General features: G+C 37.1%; 1 protein-coding gene across 1 annotated transcript in view; it reads right to left on the reverse strand.

The window, feature by feature from the left end:
• The window catches only part of RSRC1 (arginine and serine rich coiled-coil 1), a 393,493-nt gene that overhangs the window by 369,523 nt on the left and 5,699 nt on the right, over positions 1–18,271 (reverse strand). Inside the window, exons 2-3 of the mRNA XM_019626528.1 lie at positions 12,814–13,016; positions 12,179–12,304 (exon numbers count right to left, since the gene is read on the reverse strand). Coding sequence (XP_019482073.1) covers positions 12,179–12,304; positions 12,814–13,007 — 320 coding nt within the window. The 5' untranslated portion in view covers positions 13,008–13,016. The remainder of the gene's footprint in view (positions 1–12,178; positions 12,305–12,813; positions 13,017–18,271) is intronic.

The raw sequence follows: 18,271 nt of genomic DNA on the forward strand, positions 1-18,271 counted from the left end.
CACAACTAGACTGAAGAACAAAAGGACAGCAACTTGTCTGTTCCCATCCCCCAATTCCCCAGCACTGTTCCCATTCCCCCAATTCCCCAATAAAAAAAAAAAATCTTTAAAACAAAATAAAATAAAATAAAAAAATAATAAATAAAAGGTATCCAAATTGGAAATGAAGTAAGATTATTTGTTTATAGATGACAAGATTTTGTATGTAGAAAACCCTAAGATTACACACACCAAAAAAAAAAAAATGTTAGAATAAACAAATTGAATAGTTGCAAGTTACAGAATCAATACTCAAAAATCAGTTGTGTTTCTATACACTAACAATGAAAAATCTGAAAAGGAAATTAAGAAAGAATAAAATACTTAACAATAAACATAACCAAAGAACAGCATTAAAATGAACAAAATACTTAACAATAAACTTAACCAAAGAGACAAAAGTTTTGTATACTCTGAATTGAAAAATAAAGCTGAAAGATATTAAAGATGACACAAATAAATGGAAAGGCATCCTATGTTCATGATTTGGGAAAACAATATTGTTAAAATGTCCATACTACCAAAGCTATCTGCAGATTCAATGCAATCCCTTATCAAAATCTCAATGGCATTTTTTTGCAGAAATAGAAAAAAAAAGTCTAAAATTGATATAGACTCTCAAAGGGCCCTAAATAGCCAAAACAATCTTGAGAAAGAACAAAGCTGAAGGCCTCACACTTCCTGATTTCAAAATACATTACAAAGCTACAGTCATTGAAACAGTATGATACTGACATACAGACAGACATATAAACAAATGGAATAGAGAGCCGAGAAATAAACCCTCATGTATATAGTCAAATGTATATAGTCTTCAGTAACTGTAAGAAGATTACACAAGGAGAGCATGATAGTCTTTTCAATAAATGTGGGGAAAACTGGATATCCACATGCAAAAGAATAAAAATAGACTTATCTGGCACCATATGTAAAAATTAACTCAAAATTAATTAAAAACCTAAACATACTCATAAGACCTAAACCTATAAAACTCCTAGAATGAAACACAAGGGAAAATTTCCATGACACTGGAATGGGCAAAGGTTTCTTACATATGACACCAAAAGTTTAGGTAATAAAAGGAAAAATAGACAAATGAGACTACAATATCTGTGCAGGAAAGGAAAGAATCAATAGAGTGAAAAGACAACCTATCAAGTTGGAGAAAATATTTGCAAACCATACATTAAATAAGGGGTTAATATCCAAAATATTTTTTTAATTCCTGTAATTCATTAAACAAACAAACAAAAAGATTTAAAAATGTTCAAAAGACTAAAATAAACTTTCTCCAGAGAAGATGTATAAATGGCCAATAGGCACATGAAAATATTCTCAACATCACTAAATCTCAGGGAAAAGCAAATCAAAACCACTAGATATCACCTTCTACTTGTTAGGATGGCCACTATCAAAAAAAATTTTTCATCAAGTGTTAAAAGTTTTTTAAAAACTTTTTAAACATGTGTTGGCGAGGATGTGGAAACACTGGAACTTGTGTGCACTGTTGGTAGAATTGTTAAAATGGTGTCGCTACTATGGAAAACAATATGGAGATTCCTGAAAAAATTCAAAACAGAAGTACCATATGATTCAACAATTCCACCTTTGGGTATATATCCAAAAAGAACTGAACACAGGATCTTGAAGAGATATTTGCACACCCATGTTCATTGTGCCATTATTCACTATATCCAAGATGTTGAAGCAACTCATTGATAGATGAATAGATATAAAATAGAGTATATACATACAATGGAATATATTCAGGCTTTAAAAAGAAGGAAAATCTTGTCCAATGCCACAACACGGGTAAAACTGGGGACATTATGCTAAGTGAAACAAGCAAATTAAAAATAAAAAAGTGCATGATTCCATCTATATACAAGTTGTCTAAAGCAATCAAATTCATAGAAACAAAAAGGAGAATGGTGATGATAGAATGGAGGAGCAGGAAGCTGGGAGTTGTTGTTCCAGGGGTATAGAGTTTCAGTCATGGAAGATGAAAAAGTTCTAGAGATCTTCTGTACAAAACTGTGCACATAGTTAACAACACTGAGATAGACATTGAAACTTTGTTAAAAACTGTAAGTTATGTTTCATTTACCATAATAAAAAAATTAATATAAGTGCATCATAGATACATACAAACTTAAAAGGTAAAATTATAAACACAAGTTAACACCATGAGATACCCACCACTTTGGCTAAAGTTAAAAAGACTAACAAGAGCTGGCCAAGTGACCCGATGGTTAAGAGCTGGCTTGGGACGCCAGAAGGCCCCAGTTCGGATCCTACATATGAGGGCCAGTGACACTGCCCTCTACAGCTAAGATCCTGAACAACAGCTCAACCTGGAGCTGGGCTGCCGTTAGTCCTCGGCAACAGTGTAGGCTGCAGCCCCTGCTGCAGTGGGTTGCCACGTATCGTGAGCGGCCCAGCAGCCGCCATGAGCGGCCGTCCCGAAGCCGGCGACTGATCTGTCTCCCGGGAAGAGCGCAATGATGGTGCCAACTTGGGCCAGTGAAGCAATGTCCTCCACAACTAGACTGAAGAACAAAAGAACAGCAACTTGTCTGTTTCCCTTCCCCCAATTCCCCAATAAAAATCTTTAAAAAAAAAAAAAAAGACTAACACCACCAAGTGTTGGTGAGTCTGCACATAACTAGAACTCATGTACACTATTGGTGGGAATATATAACAGATCCATGGAAAACTTTTGACTGTTCCTTATAAAACTAAACCAGATACCTACCCTATGACTCATAAGTTTCATTATTAGATACTTACTTAAAAGAAATAAATGTAGATATCAATAAAAAGACTTGTAAAAGAAATGTTTACAGTAGCTTTATTCCTAACAGCCAAACCCATAAATAGCCCAGGCGCCTATCAATAGGAAAACAGTAAACAAACTGTAGTATATTCACTATTTAGCAAAAAAAGGGAACAAAGTAGTGATACATAGATTGAAGCATTATGCTAATTGTAAAAAGCCATGTACAAAATATTAGAATAGAATATTGAAAATATTGAATAGGATACTATTCAACAAAAGGAATGAACTACTAAAAAACAACATGGATGGGTCTCAAAGTATCATGCTGAATAAAAATTAGTAACACTGATATGAAACTAATCTATGGTAGAAAAAAATCAAAATCAAAACAGTGGCTGTTTCCAAGAAGAATGTAAGCAGGAATTTGGCAATGATTATGAGAGAATTTTCTGTAGTAATAGTAATGTTCTATATCTTGACAAGTACATGCATTTGTCACAACTTGGCAAGTGTGCTTTGAATTTATGTATTTCAATGTATACAAATTTTGCTTCAAAGAAAAAAAATTTTAACTTTTTGTCTTCAAAAGAAAAATTTGTAAGGGAATATAGAACTTTGCTTCGTGGTAAGTATGCTGAAGTACAAAGTGGGATCACAAAATACAGTGAACGCTTAAATTAAAAAAATGTATTACAGTAAAAGACACATTGCCATAAATCACCCTCAAAATACTCCCCCTCACTTCAAACACAATTATCCATCTTTCTGCCACTTTTTGAAGCAGTTCCGGAAGTCCTCTTTCGTGAGTGTCTTTAGTTGCACTGTCATGGCTGCCTTGATGCCCTGAATCATTTTGACTTTGGGGAAGAGCCAGAAGTTGCACAATGCCAGATCCAGTGAATAAGGTGGATGAGGACACACCATAATGTTTTCATTTGACAGAAACTGTCATATACCAGAAGCAATGTGTGACATAGAATGTTGTCATGATGGAGGATGATTTATGGCACATTTTTTCTTTTTTAGCTGAGCTATCCTGCCACCTGTTGGCAGCTCAGCGGCTGCTCAGCTCGGGCCAGGACTAGAACCACTGTTGCTCAGAGCTCGCACTCTTGAGTGAGCTCTTAACCAACTGAGCCACTCGGCCGGCCCCTTATGGCACACTTTAAAACACACCTCTCAACCGTAGCTCACACCCGACTGACTGCACTAAACAAGTTGAACCTTGTCACACACTGTTACTAAGGTTCAACGCACTGCTTCCCATATTAAAGATCCCTGCCTTTCCGTTGGATGGCACTCGGCAGCAGCATTCACTGTATTTTGTGATCACAACAGAAGGCTCCATGTCACACATCGCTTCTGGTACTGCAATTTGTGTCAAATAAAAACATTACGGTGTGTCCTCATCCACCTTATTCGCCAGATCTGGCACTGTGCGACTTCTGGCTCTTCCCCCACAGTCAAAAGGACCATGAAAGGTAAACGTTTTGAATCAATTCAGGTCAGCAAGGCAGCCATGACAGCACAACTAAGACACTCATGAAAGAGGATTTCCAGAACTGCTTCAGGAAGTGACAAAAATGATGGGGTAAGTGTGTACAAAATGAGGGGGAGTATTTTGAGGGTGATTAATGGCAATGTGTCTTTTACTGTAATTCATTTGTTTTACCGTACTTGCCGGCGTATAAGACGATTTTTTGGCCCTGAAAAATATGCCTCCAAGTGGGGGGTCGTCTTATACGCCAGGGTACACTTCAGATAGACTGCCCATAGTGCTTGCCCCGTGCCATAGTGGCCTCCCGATGCCCGCCCACTTCATTCCACATACCGTTCAGGCATCAGCAGCGCTGCTGGGTGTATGCTCGGCTGTTATGCGATTTTGCTGTTATGCGATTTTACCACACTCGCAAAATCGCACACAGCCGACCATACACCCAGTATGATAGCGCAAAATCGCGAATCGCGATACCATACTGGGTGTATGGTCGGCTGTGTGCGATTTTGCGAGTGTGGTAAATTCAGGTTACCGTATATTTCTTTACATATGCATTGAAGATTCGCGATTTTGCGCTATCATGGTGCCTGTTAGAATGTTGAAGAGCTCGCACTTGCGCACTAGTGAGGTCCCAGGGAGATGCTGATGCAAGGGTGGACCAGACTGCTATAGTGACAGGACGGGCAAACAGGGAGCAGGGACCAATCAAATCAGGCTTTGTATACAGCCAACAGCCAACCACAATACTGCACCATTGTACAGTACAGCATAGAAAATGTCGACCAGTCAAACCCCTATCATCCCTATCATGGCACCAGCCAAAAGAAAGAAGTATGATGCAAATTTTAAACTGAAAGTTATAAACTTTGCTAAGGAAAATAATAATTGTGCTGCTGCAAGACAATATGGAGTAACAGAAAAGATGGTTTGGGACTGGAAATCAAATGAGAAAGCATTAAAGAGTATGCCAAGGGGTAAGTGTGCATTAAGAAGAGGCACCCCACACTGGCCAGAACTTGAAAAACATGTAGCAGACATGGTGGCTCAACATCACCAAAACGGTTATGTGGTGACACGAAATAAATACGCTTGTTTGCACTTCAGTGGGCCAAATCAAATCTGATATTGTTTTACCTTTTATTTGGTGTGTGGAAGGTGTGCGGAAGAGGGGGTAGTCTTATACGGCGAGTATATAACAAACTCTGTATTTTGAGTGGAAATGTTAGGGGGTCGTCTTATACACCCAGTCGTCTTATACGCCGGCAAATACGGTATTTAAACATTTACTGTATTTCTTGATCACACCTTGTATCCAAAGGAAATGAAAACAGGATCTCAAAGCAATATCTGCACTCCCATGTTCATTGCAGCATTACTCACAATAACAAACATATGAAAACAATCTAAATGTCCATCAATGGCTGAATGGATAAGGAAGATGTGGTATATATTATGTGTAGGGGGAATATTATTCAGCCATGAAAAAGCAGGAAATCCTGCCATTTGCAACAACACGTATGGACCCTGAGAGCATTATGATACGTGAAATAAGTCAGACAGAGAAAGACAAATAGTGCATGATATCACTTATAAGTGAAATCTAAAAAAGCCAAACTCAGAAAGAGAGACTAGAACGGTGTTTACCAGGGGCTGAGGGGTGGGGGAAATGGGGGTCAAAGAGTACAAACTTCCAGGTATAAGATAAATAAGTTCTGGTGATCAAATGTACAGCACGTTAATTGTAGCTAGTAGCACTGTATTATTATATGTATACTTGAAAGTTTGTAAGCGATCTTAAATATTGTTACCACAAAAAAGAAATGGTGATTATGCAACATGATGGAGGTATTAGCTAAGGCTATGGTGGTAATAATTCTGCAATACATAAGTATGCCAAATCAAAATGTTGTACACCTTAAACTTACATGTTATGTCTATTATATCTCAATAAAGTTGGAAAAAAGTAAAATTAAACAGAGACTTCTGTAGACTTCATACACAGAAACAATAACTATTTAAATATTATATAATGGTAGCGAAAGCTTCATTTACAATGGCAGTAAAGAAACTAAAATATTTTGGAATAAAGTTAGCAAGAAATGAGTAAAATGTATATGAAGAAAGCTTTAAAACTCTTCTGGGGCCGACCGAGTGGCTCAGTTGGTTAAGTGCTCGCTTGGGAGCACCAGCTCTGAGCAGCAGGGCCGCGGTTCGGATCCCACATTAAGGGCCAGTGACGCTGCGCCCGCTAAAGCTAAGATGGTGAACAACAGCTCAACCTGGAGCGGGGCTCCTGTGAGTCACCGGCGACCGCGTAGGCTGCAGCGGGGCTGCAGCGGGCTGCCACAAGCTACCCTGAGTGGCTAGCAGCCAGCGTGAGCTGCCGTGAGCCACCGTGAGCAGCTGACCAATAACCAGCGACCGATCTGCCTCACCTGGGAAGAGCTCAATGATCATACCAACATGGGCCAGTGAAGCGACGTCCTCAACAACTAGACTGAAGAACAAAACAGCAATTTGTCTGCCTGTCTGTTCTCCTTCCCCAATTCCCCAATGCTGTTCTCCTCCAATTCCCCAATTAAAAAAAAAATCTAAAAAAACTCCTGAATCACAAAAAACAGAACAAATGAAAAACCAACCCTTTGCTCTTAGAACAATTCAACATGATAAAGATATCAGTTCTCCTTAATTTTTAAGTTTAATAAAAACTCAAAAAAAAACACCAACAAGCTTTTTAAATTAATCTAAATTAATTAATACCAAAGTTTTTATGATAAAATAAACAATTCACATGAAAAGAATAGCCAGGGAAACATTGGAAAAGAAAAGCTGAAAGTCAAGGGGAGAACTAGCCCTGCCCAACATTAAAATATGCTCTAAAGATTCTATAATTATAAGTGCAGTACTAATAGTTTATAACTAGACAAGCAGACCAGTAGAATATATATAAAGTCAAAAAAAAGATTCAGGTACTAATGGAATTTAGTCCATTATAAAAGAGGCATTGCAAATCACTGGGGCAAAGATGGACATTTTAATAAATGGTGACATGACAACAGCCAATAGGGGAAAAATGGTCCATACCTCATATCATACACAAGAATAAATTCCAATATATAAAACATCTAAATGTAGAAAAATGAAACAAGTACACTAGAAAACACATCAACGAATTTTTCTACACCCAGATATAAGGAAAGAATTTCTCTAAGTTCTGAATATAAGGAAAGATGCGATGAAAGAAGAGTGATAAATTTGACCATACAAAAGAAAAAATTCTTGCATGGTCGATAAATACCATAAATAAAGTCAAAAAACAACCAAAAACTGAGAGAAAATATTTGCTATATGTATCACAGCTAAAGGGCTAGTACATCTAGTAAGTAACCCTTAAAAATTGAAGAAAAAAAAGACCAAAAACCCAAAAGACATGAAAAGTCACACACAAAAAAGATAGAATAATGGTCCTCAAACATATGCAATGATGTTCAACCTCACGTATGAGAAAAAGAAATAAAAACTAAAACTACACTAAAATACCATTTCTCATCTATCATATCGGCAAACATTTAAAAATGACAGCACATTCTATTGGTAAGGCTGTGAGGAAACAGGCCCCTCATACAATACTGACAGGAATTTGGCAATTTCTAACAAAACTACAAACATTTACCTTTTGATGTAGCAATCTGACTTCTAGGAGTTTCCCCTGAAGACACATGTCCAACCACACAAAAGTACTCATGTACAAGGTTAATCATGGAAGCCCTTTAGTAACTGCAAAATGTTGGTGGTATTATTAACGGCCATACCTAGGAAACTGGCTAAATAAATTGTGATGCAGCCACACAGTGAAGTACTAAACAACTATAAAAAATGAGTAAGATTACTATTAATTGATAGTGAGTTCCAAAATATATTAGTAAACAAACAAACAAAAAAAAAAACAAGCAAACTGCAAAAGAGTATCTACAGTATGCCACAGATATAACTACTACTTGGTTTAAAAAGAAACAGAGGAAAGTTAAAATATCAAACTAATAGAATTAGTTACCTAGGTGGTGGTAAGGAACAAGAGAGAAGGGGGAAAGGTGATATTTCTCTGTGTACACCTTTTAGTAAAGTGCTGTCTTTTGAAACCACATAAATGTTTCACATACTACAATAAAGAGGGAGACAAAAAGTAAATAAAGTAAAAAAAACTTAAGAGGATAAAAAACTTAAAATATAAACAAAAACAAAGGAACTTAACTCTTAGAAGAAACTAACCATAAAGTGGGGAGAATTATATACCCCCAGAATAAAAATAAAAAGAACCATAAAAAAATATTGAACTCCAGTTTATATAAGTTTGTGTTTCATAGTGGTACATATCAGTAATTCTTAAACTATACTTTCTGTGTAGTCTAGAATTGAGGAAATAAGTAAATATACTGTAGGTAATAGAAGGTTTCTCACTACTGCAAAAGAAAGTGATATTACATATAAGTGATATTATACATACATGTCACAACTTGAGTACTTAAGAACATAAAAATTATATTAAAAAGCATAATCACCTAATTACTTTATAACTTATCCGTGGAAACTGCAGCAAACTTCACACATTTGACTCCCGTCCTCCTGCCATCCCCTAGAACACGGCTCATTTTTCAATTATATTTTGCACATGTAAAAACAAAGTTTTCTGAAAGTATTTGACTTTCCATGACTGAAATCACTCACTTCTATTAAAAAGCTCAGAAATCATTAACAATTCACCTTCAGATTTAAAGTCATATAGTAATTTGTCTATGAAAAACTCACCACTTTCATCTCCTCTATGTCAAGTCAAGTCTTGATTAACTAAAGTTGAATTATCTTGTTAAACAAAGATTAACCTAGAAACTCAGTTTAAATATTTTGAAGAATAAATTCCTAAAATATATTTTCCAAAATAATACAGTGTATAGGATATCGGACATGGATATTTACTTTCTCAAAATTTAGGACTTTTCAGTATTTCCAGATTAGTTAGTTATTGGCAGTTAAATGCAGAAGTGTCGATACAAGATGCTGAGAAGCTGCTGTTCTGAATAATCTCTGAGCTTGTTTCCTCCTATACAAAATAAAGGTATTACACCAAATGACTGTCTGATAGAGTTACAAAACTCAAATTACTGAATCGGCCGAGTGGCTCAGTTGGTTAAGAACGCGAGCTCTGAGCAACAGGGTCACCAGTTCGAACCCCACATAGGCCAGTGAGCTGTGCCCAAGCTGAGCTGCGGCTGAGCTGCCAACAGGTGGCAGGATGGCTCAGCTGGTGAGAGCACGTGCTCCTAACAACAAGGTTGCTGATTCAACTCCCACATGGGATGGTGGGCTGTGCCCACCCACAACTAAGATTGAACTCGGAACCTTGAGCTGAGCTGCTGCCGCTCGAATGGCTCAGTGGTTAGAGCATGCGCTCTTGGCAACAAGGTTTCCAGTTCACTCCCACATGGGATGGTGGGCTATGCCCACTCACAACTGAGACTGAACACAGCACCTTGAGTTGAGCGGCCGCAAGCTGCTGACGGACAGCCGGATGGCGACTGGACTTGGAGCTGAGCTAGCTGCGCCCTCCACAACTAAGATTCAAGAACTTGACTGTTCCCCTTCCCCAATTCCCCCACACTGTTCCCCTTCCCCAATTCCCCAATAAAATCTTTAAAAAAAAAAAAACTCAAATTACTAACTGCCTGTGTGCTATACAGTTTGTTGTTGACTAGACATCACTGCCATTCCTTTTGAGGCCTTCCTTGCATTGCAAAGGAAAAGAAATTAACATTTCCCAATTCCTGTCTGGAGGCAGGTGTAAGCAGGTAGACCAGCAGCTTCCAGGTGAATAGTTTCTTAAATCTGGAGCGTTCTTAAGAGTTCCAGTGACTTCTGAGAAAACAACCAGCTTCCATGCTTCAGGCTGAAATAATCAGTGACAGCTTCCCTAATTCCCTGAGCCCTTCCAAAGGTTATACAAGCCTTTAATTTCCTGTGTTAAAACCCTAATGCTTGGAATTGAGTGGCTTCTGTTTTCCTAATCAAACTCTGACTGACTGATTCAGGGTATGTGAAAATACCCTAATAAACTGAAAAAGACCACAAAAAAAGCATGGATTATTATTTCTATTCCCACTGATAGGAAATTTCAAATGAAGTTGTTTTCTGGTAATCAGTCTCTTTTTAGACAAATCGATACATCCAAAATAAAGCTTTCCTTCTACAAATCAATAAAACTTTACCTAACTATAAAAATCAGCTCTCTGCCTAACTTCATTTCCCCAATTAATCATCCAATCAATCAAGGCATGTTTACTAAGCACGGCATTATGCTAGGTACCAAGAGATTCCCACTGCAAGAGTTTATAATATATGAGAATTACAAAGACATAATATTCATAATATAACTGTTACATATCAGGAACCACATGTGATGGTGGGTCAGAGAAAGCGTGGATTAAATTTGACTTGAGAGTAAAAAGGTAAAAATCAAAAAAGGATTTAAGGCAGAAGACTAGAACTGAACATTAAGGGGTAGGAACATGTATTAAGTAGAGATAAAGCAACAAACTGGAAGAAAGAGCTTGCTCAAATCAACAAAGCTAGCAACTCAGGTACGTGTAATACAAAGTAGCTTATCTGTCCAATGTGTACAAAGGAGAGGAGACAGAGACAAAAATAATACAAGGCCAGAAAAGCTAAACCTTTGGACTTTATTACTATTATCCAACTTCGGATTCATAGAGGGTTTTATAAAATGTTATGCCTAGATAACAAAACCCAGCTGCTAATATACGCCGCACAACTAGAGCCTAATAGTAATTTGAAGAACTAAGCAGGGAAAAGAAGCTAATCTTACTAAATTCCTGTTTTCATCCTAACACTCTTCTGCTCAAAAACTTTCAGTAATTTCTGAATGCCAACTTTGATGAAGTCCCTCAATACCATGGTCCCCACCCTATTCTACCATATTTTCTACCATTGCCCAAAATGTACAACTCTCCTCAGATAGGCTGTTCTTTATATTATTGGCCCTTGAGCACAGCAAGAAAACGTAGATGAAGTGACAACGTGTATTAGTCAGCTCAGGCTATTACAACAAAATACCACAGATTAAGCAGCTTCAACAACAGAAATTTACTTCTCACAGTTCTAGAGGCTACAAGTCCAAGATCAAGATGTCGGCTGATTCGGTTCCTGGTAAGGGCTCTTCCTGGCTTATAGACAGCTGCCTTTTCACTGTGTCCTCACGCGGCCTTTCCTCTGAGTACAGACTCCAAGAGAAAGAAAGCTCTCTCTCTCTCTCCCTCTTCTATAAGGCCACCAGCCCTCTTGTATTAGGACCCCACCCTTATGACCCACCTTAATGACCACCATAAAGGCCCCATCTCCAAATACAGTTACATCGAAGACTGGGGCTTCAACAGACAAATCTAGTGGGGGACACAAACATTCACTCCATAAACACACTGGATTATTTCTGAGGCAAGACTTTAAAGAGATTTTGCAACTTTTGCCCTTACCTTTTTGAAATACTTCCTCCATCATGTGAAAAGCCCAGCCTAGACTACTGGAAGATAAGAAGCCACAGGAAAACTAAAGCACCCCAAATAATAGCCATCAGCCAGCACCAAATGTTAGACTGAGGCCACAATGGACCATTAGTTCCAGGCAAGCTATCAGATAACTACAATCACGAGTGACCCCATGTAAGACTAAGAGAAGAACTGCCAGCTGAGCTCAGTCAAGATAGTAAAATCATGAGAAAATAAGTGATTGTTGCTTTAGGGCTCTACATTGGGAGATAGTATGTTACAAAGCAATAAATAGCTGATATGGCATACCTTCTTGTTCTGCTTTTTGACCTAGACCTCTGAACTCTATAGGATTTCCCTCGACCCCTTGAACGACTTCGACTTCGTTTTCTTCTAGAGCCATAAGAAGAGCTACTGCTTGATCGATGCCTGCGTCTGAAAACAAAATATAATCAAGTATTATTACTATAAAAAAATTTATGAGCATTAAGGAGAAATCATCTAGGTTCTAAAGAAGCATCTCATTTTCGCTATGTCTTACTCCTTCCTAGAGGCAAACAGAGATAAAATGTTATATCTTTTGAACAGTCAGATGATTGATTTCATAATTTAATGATTGAATCAGCTATTAATTAAGATATTAGGGGTCATAAGGAGTATACAATCCTTTCAAATATTACCAGATAATATAGTATGAGAACTGTACTAGTTTATATCTACTGGTCTACAAATACTAGACAAAGGATGAAGACACTGAACCCATGGGCTGGGCCTGGCAAAAAAACAAGCCAACCAACTAACCTTTTTGGGTTGGACTTAACCCTCATAAACACACAGCCACTAAAATAAAAATGTTTTACCCAGAAAAATTAAAAGTACAAAAACATAAAAACTCTAAAGAATGTCACTCTGATTACAATGTAAGTAAAAATTATGAAAAGCACCTTCTATCATAAGAATGTGATCGAAGTTGAAGATCTCTGGACCAAGATCTTGACTTTGACCTTGATTTCCTTCCACTTTTCTTTCGGCTATAGGTTCTACTATCTGAAGAACTACTTGAAGATGACCGTCTACGGTGTTTCTTTTTTCTCTTGCTTCTGCTTTCTTCTTCGGTATCTGATGACCGGCGTCCCATTTCTACAAGCTTAAATTCAAAGAAAACTGTTAACATAATGACACAATGGATGAAATATAATACAGTACTTATTTTTAAACTTTAAAAATTTTTAAAGTCTTAGAGTAGAATTTTAAATGTAACTGGCATCTTGACAAGACATGAGAAACAATTCTAGTAGTCTTCTAGGATTATCAATTAACTGGTTTTACAACTTATGAACACTTGAATTTGTCCTAAATTTTTTCAAATGTCTCTCAAAAGAGTCAACCCTGAGGGCAGCTCATTATAACAATTTTCTTATATATTTAAGTTGCATTTATCATTAACTACATGATGTTTGGTTTAGGGAACAACTACCTAATTCATTTTTACATTCCCTAAAGATAAAAGATACTTTACCATCTTTTAGAATTACTTTTTTCTAACTGAAAATTCTAAATTTGTAAATGGATAAGAACTCATTAATCAACCACCTCACCACGGTCAGAATGGCTATCATCAATAAATCAACAAACAACAAATGCTGGCGAAGCTGTGGGGAAAAGGGAACCCTGGTGCACTGCTGGTGGGACTGCAGACTGGTGCAGCCATTACGGAAATCAGTATGGAGGTACCTCAAAAATCTGGAAATGGAACTACCTTATGACCCAGCAATCCCACTCTTAGGTATTTATGCAAAAAAATCCCAAGACATTAATCCGAAAAAATATATGTACCCCTATGTTCATTGCGGCGTTATTCCAATAGCTAAGCCTTGGAAACAACCAAAATGCCCATCGGTAGATGACTGGATTAAGAAACTTTGGTACATTTACACAATGGAGTATCACTCAGCTATAAAGAATAAGGAAATAGTACCATTTGCAACAATATGGATGGAACTAGAGAACATTATGCTAAGTGAAATAAGTCAGTTAGAGAAAGACAAACATCATATGATCTCACTTATACGTGGATTCTAAGGAACTGAATGGATGGGAGAAGTGGATGGAGATAGTCTCAGAGACACAGAGGAAGAACTGAGGGTTGTTAGTTGGGAGGGGGTGGGGATGAAGGAGAAGGGGAAGGGATGATACAATACAAATTGGTAATTACAATATGGCCTCAGGGATAGAAAAAGACAGTCTGAGGAATACAATCAATAATGTTGTAAATATTTCTTAGGGGGCCAGATGGACTCACGTCCTGTTGGGGAGACCACTTCGTAGTCAGTGTAGAGGCCTGACCACCGCACTGTATTTCTGAAGCTGATGTTGAATAATATTGTATGTCAACTATAATTATATATACATATAGTCACGGGACATGGAGTAGAAAGTGGGAATGGAATCAATGGAATTGTAATGAATGAGCATGATATCGGGGTTGGGAGGACAGTACCTGGGGGGAGGGGGGTTGTTACTTTGAGAGAGTGAAAAGGATAACTATTGCATTGTTCTGTACACCTGAAACTAACAATAAAAAAATTTAAAAAAAAAAGAACTCATTAATCATTAACAAAGTACTAATTGAAACAATACACTATCTACATTTCACTTGTGAAATTTGGGGGAGGAAATGTTAAATGCCAGAGTTGATGAGGTTATCGTGAAGTCAGTCAATTCTTCACAATGCTAGTATCTATATAGTGTGGTGGTATACTCCTTTCAGAAAGCAATTAACAATTTAAATAGTCATAAAAATGTTGAACTATTTTTGACAAAGCAATCCTACTTCTAGGAATAGATCTGAAATGTTTTTATTAAAAAAACGTATAATCATAAAGGTATCCATTGTAGCATTATTAAAACTATATCTAATGAGACTACAATTTAAGAAAATATGTAATATGAATAATAGCAAAAACTAAAATTTTTAATATTTCAGTAATGAAACTGGATAACTTTTTTCTTTTTTTAAAACTTTTCTATATGGCTATGGTGATGTTTATATATTTAGTAAACAAACAGAAAAAAACACAGAAACAGAACTTAAGGTTTTTATATTTAGGAATTAACCTAGCTGATAAGAAGAAACTTGTCTTAATTTAAATAGCCTTCAGATTCTCACCCACAAACTTATTTTTCTTTAATGACATAGTTATTAGCTATCTTTCAATGTCATGCAAAAGCAAGATCTGTCCTATGGAATGGTCAGATAAACAAAAATCTCATACTTTCCTTTAATATTTATTCAAAATAAGTTAACCATCATTACTATAAACAAAGCATGCATTCAAGTACAGCTTTGTTTTCAGAACTGTCAGGTGAGCCATCCCCTCCCAGACTCCAGTGCGATACCAGTTGAAAATTGCTGTTAGGATTCAATTCAAAATTTGATGCTATTTACCAAGAGCCAGAAATAGGCTCTAAATACAGTTCTGAACTTTCCACATTGTTCACATTTCTAACATCTTATAGCTCACCAAAACATTGGGAAGACTTGGTTTTAAAACTCAGGAAATCGCTAGTAAATTTAAGCCAATTTCCTCATTGAAAAATGAAACTGCACTGGGTAAAAGATCACCAGGATCCTGTCCAGCTTCAAAATACTATGATTATGAAATTATACATATACATATACATATATATTTAAATATGTCTATATCATATCCATATATATATATATATATATATATATATATCCATATACCCATATATATAACCGTGTGTGTGTGTGTGTGTGTGTGTTTGTGTGTGTGTGTGTGTGTGTGTGTGTTTCCATTAAGGAATGTGTCCATAATTGAATGATAAAGATCATCTAAGTTTTCTTATTTCCTGGTTTTTTTCTTCCTTTCTTGTTTTCACTTTTAAACAGTTAAGAATTTTCTTTATCCACAAGTAACCATTTAATTTAACATGAGCTTTTATTATGTTCTTATTATATTGCTAAAAAAATACTAAAACGAAAGTAAAAGTTAAATTCACAAAGATAAAGAGACTAGAAAACAACAGGAACAGTAGACAAGATATGTCAACAAATTTTTAGCAAATGAAAAACAGATGGAGGATGCAGAGCTACAAGAGCTGAATACCAAGCAACTGCAGTGAATTCCAACAAGAGAAAAGCTAATTCACAGAGCTAAAATCAGAAAGGATCAGGAATTTTAGATACCGGTTACCACAATGGGCACAATTAGGCATGCAACTAAAAAAACAAGGAATTGGTAGAAAGTATATAAAAGAAGTAATCTCCCAGGTCCCCTTTCCCATCCAACCCAGAGAGATGACTACTCTTCCCCAATTCCAGGAAAGGTGGTTTATTTTGAGACAAATAACAAAACAATAAAGCACCAAGTCCAGGGGCACAGTAAAAGGGGGCAGAAAGATGATAAACTAAAAGTTAAAGGGATTACATGAAAGTCTACAACTAATGGTAAATACTGTAGTTCTGTGTGTGCTTTGATCCAAGACTTCTGGCAGAAGATTCATCTATGCAAAAACTGAACAGTACCTGATAAAAGATTTAAGTATTTGCAGGTACCTCCAACAAAGGGCCAGATCCTCACCCAATCACCCTATAACCAAGCCCGCTAGTTAACAAGCCCAAACTTTAAACTTTTTTTCTGATAACCAATCATGTGATAAAATCCTTGATCATAAGACACAGAAGCCAAACAGAAAGAAGAAAAACAACTCATAGTAAACCAGGGACGTGCAAAAGAAAAGTTCAAGGAAAAGAAAAATCACAGTTAATTTCCTTAGGAACATATGAGAAGATGATCCAGAAAACAAGAATAGGAGGAACATCCAAAGAACAAGAGAAAAACCTTGAAAATGTAAAAAAATAATAATTTGTAAAAAATGTAATAGGGTTAAAAGATAATGTCAAAGGACTCACAGAAAGTACTAAGAAAAAGATTAAAAATAGGAGGTAAAAGAGGATCAACCCAGGAAGTCATATATTCAAGTGATCTGCATTCCATTAAAAAAAAAAGACAAAAGAGATAAAGAAAAATATCCAAATAATAATTCAAATGAATTTCCAGAATTAAAAGACATGAATTGCCCTAAGTCCCTGGGACAATCAATTTAAAAAGACATACACCAGACATAGCTCATAAAAATTCAAACACCAGCAATATATAGAAGATCCTAGAAACTCCTAAAAAGAAAAAAAAAATGGGGGAATCACAAAAAGCATAAGACTTCTCAACAGCAAAACAGAAAACAATGGAGACTTGCCTTCAAAATTCTAAGTGAAAATACTTTCCAACCTAGAATCTATATCCAGCCCAATCTTTGATCTAATATGAGATCAGAATAAAGACATTTTCGGATATGCAAAGTCTCAATATTATACCTCACACTCCACCGTAAGGAAACAGTAAACCAGCAAAGATGACCTAGATTTAGAAAATAAATGATCTAACACTAGAGATAGGTAAAATATCCCAAGATGATAGCAGGCCTAGATATAAAGGGATACATCAGTGAACAAGAGACAAAAATCCTTGCCCTTGAGGAACTTACATTCTAGTATAACAGTTCTCAGAATGGGGTCTGTAGGGGACCCAAGAAGTCAAAACTATTTTCATTATAAATACTAAAACATGATTTACTTTTTTCACTGTGTTGACTTAAAAGCAATAGTAGGCAAAATTGCTGGTGCCTTAACAGAAATCAAGGCAATGGCACCAAACTTTATTAGCAGTCATTGCATTCTTCACTGCAACACACAGCTTTTTTGTTGTTGTTGTTGTTTGTTTTTTTAATTGGGGAATGGGAGGAGGGGAACAGTGTTGGGGAATTGGGGAAGGGGATCAGCCAAGTTGTTGTTCTTCCATCTTAGTTGTGGAGCGCGCCAGTCGCCATCTGGCTTCCCATCGGCAGCTCGTGGCCTCTAAGCTCAAGGTGCTGTGTTCAATCTTAGTTACGGGTAGCCACCATCCCATGCGGGAGTCAAACCTGCAGCCTTGTTGTTAAGCGCGCATGCTCTATCCACTGAGCCATCTGGGTGGCAGCTCAGCTCAAGGTGCCAAGTTCAGTCTTACTTCCAGGCAGGCGTAGCCCACCATCAAACAGACAGTCTTGTTAGAAGCACGTGCTCTCACCAGCTGAGCCATCCTGCCACCTGTTGGCAGCTCAGCAGCAGCTCAGCTTTGGTGCAGCGTCACTGGCCCATGTGGGAATTGAACTGGCGGCCCTGTTGCTCAGAGCTTGCACTCTTAAGCTAACGCTTAACCAACTGAGCCACTTGGCTGGCCCTGCAACACAGTTTTTTTTTAAAAAAGGCAGTTCTGGGCCGGCCGAGTGGCGCGATGGTTAAGAATTCGCTTGGGATGCCAGAGGGCCCCGGTTCGG

This window comes from Hipposideros armiger, unplaced genomic scaffold (genome assembly GCF_001890085.2).
Source record: "Hipposideros armiger isolate ML-2016 unplaced genomic scaffold, ASM189008v1 scaffold_16, whole genome shotgun sequence".
Taxonomy (NCBI): domain Eukaryota; kingdom Metazoa; phylum Chordata; class Mammalia; order Chiroptera; family Hipposideridae; genus Hipposideros; species Hipposideros armiger.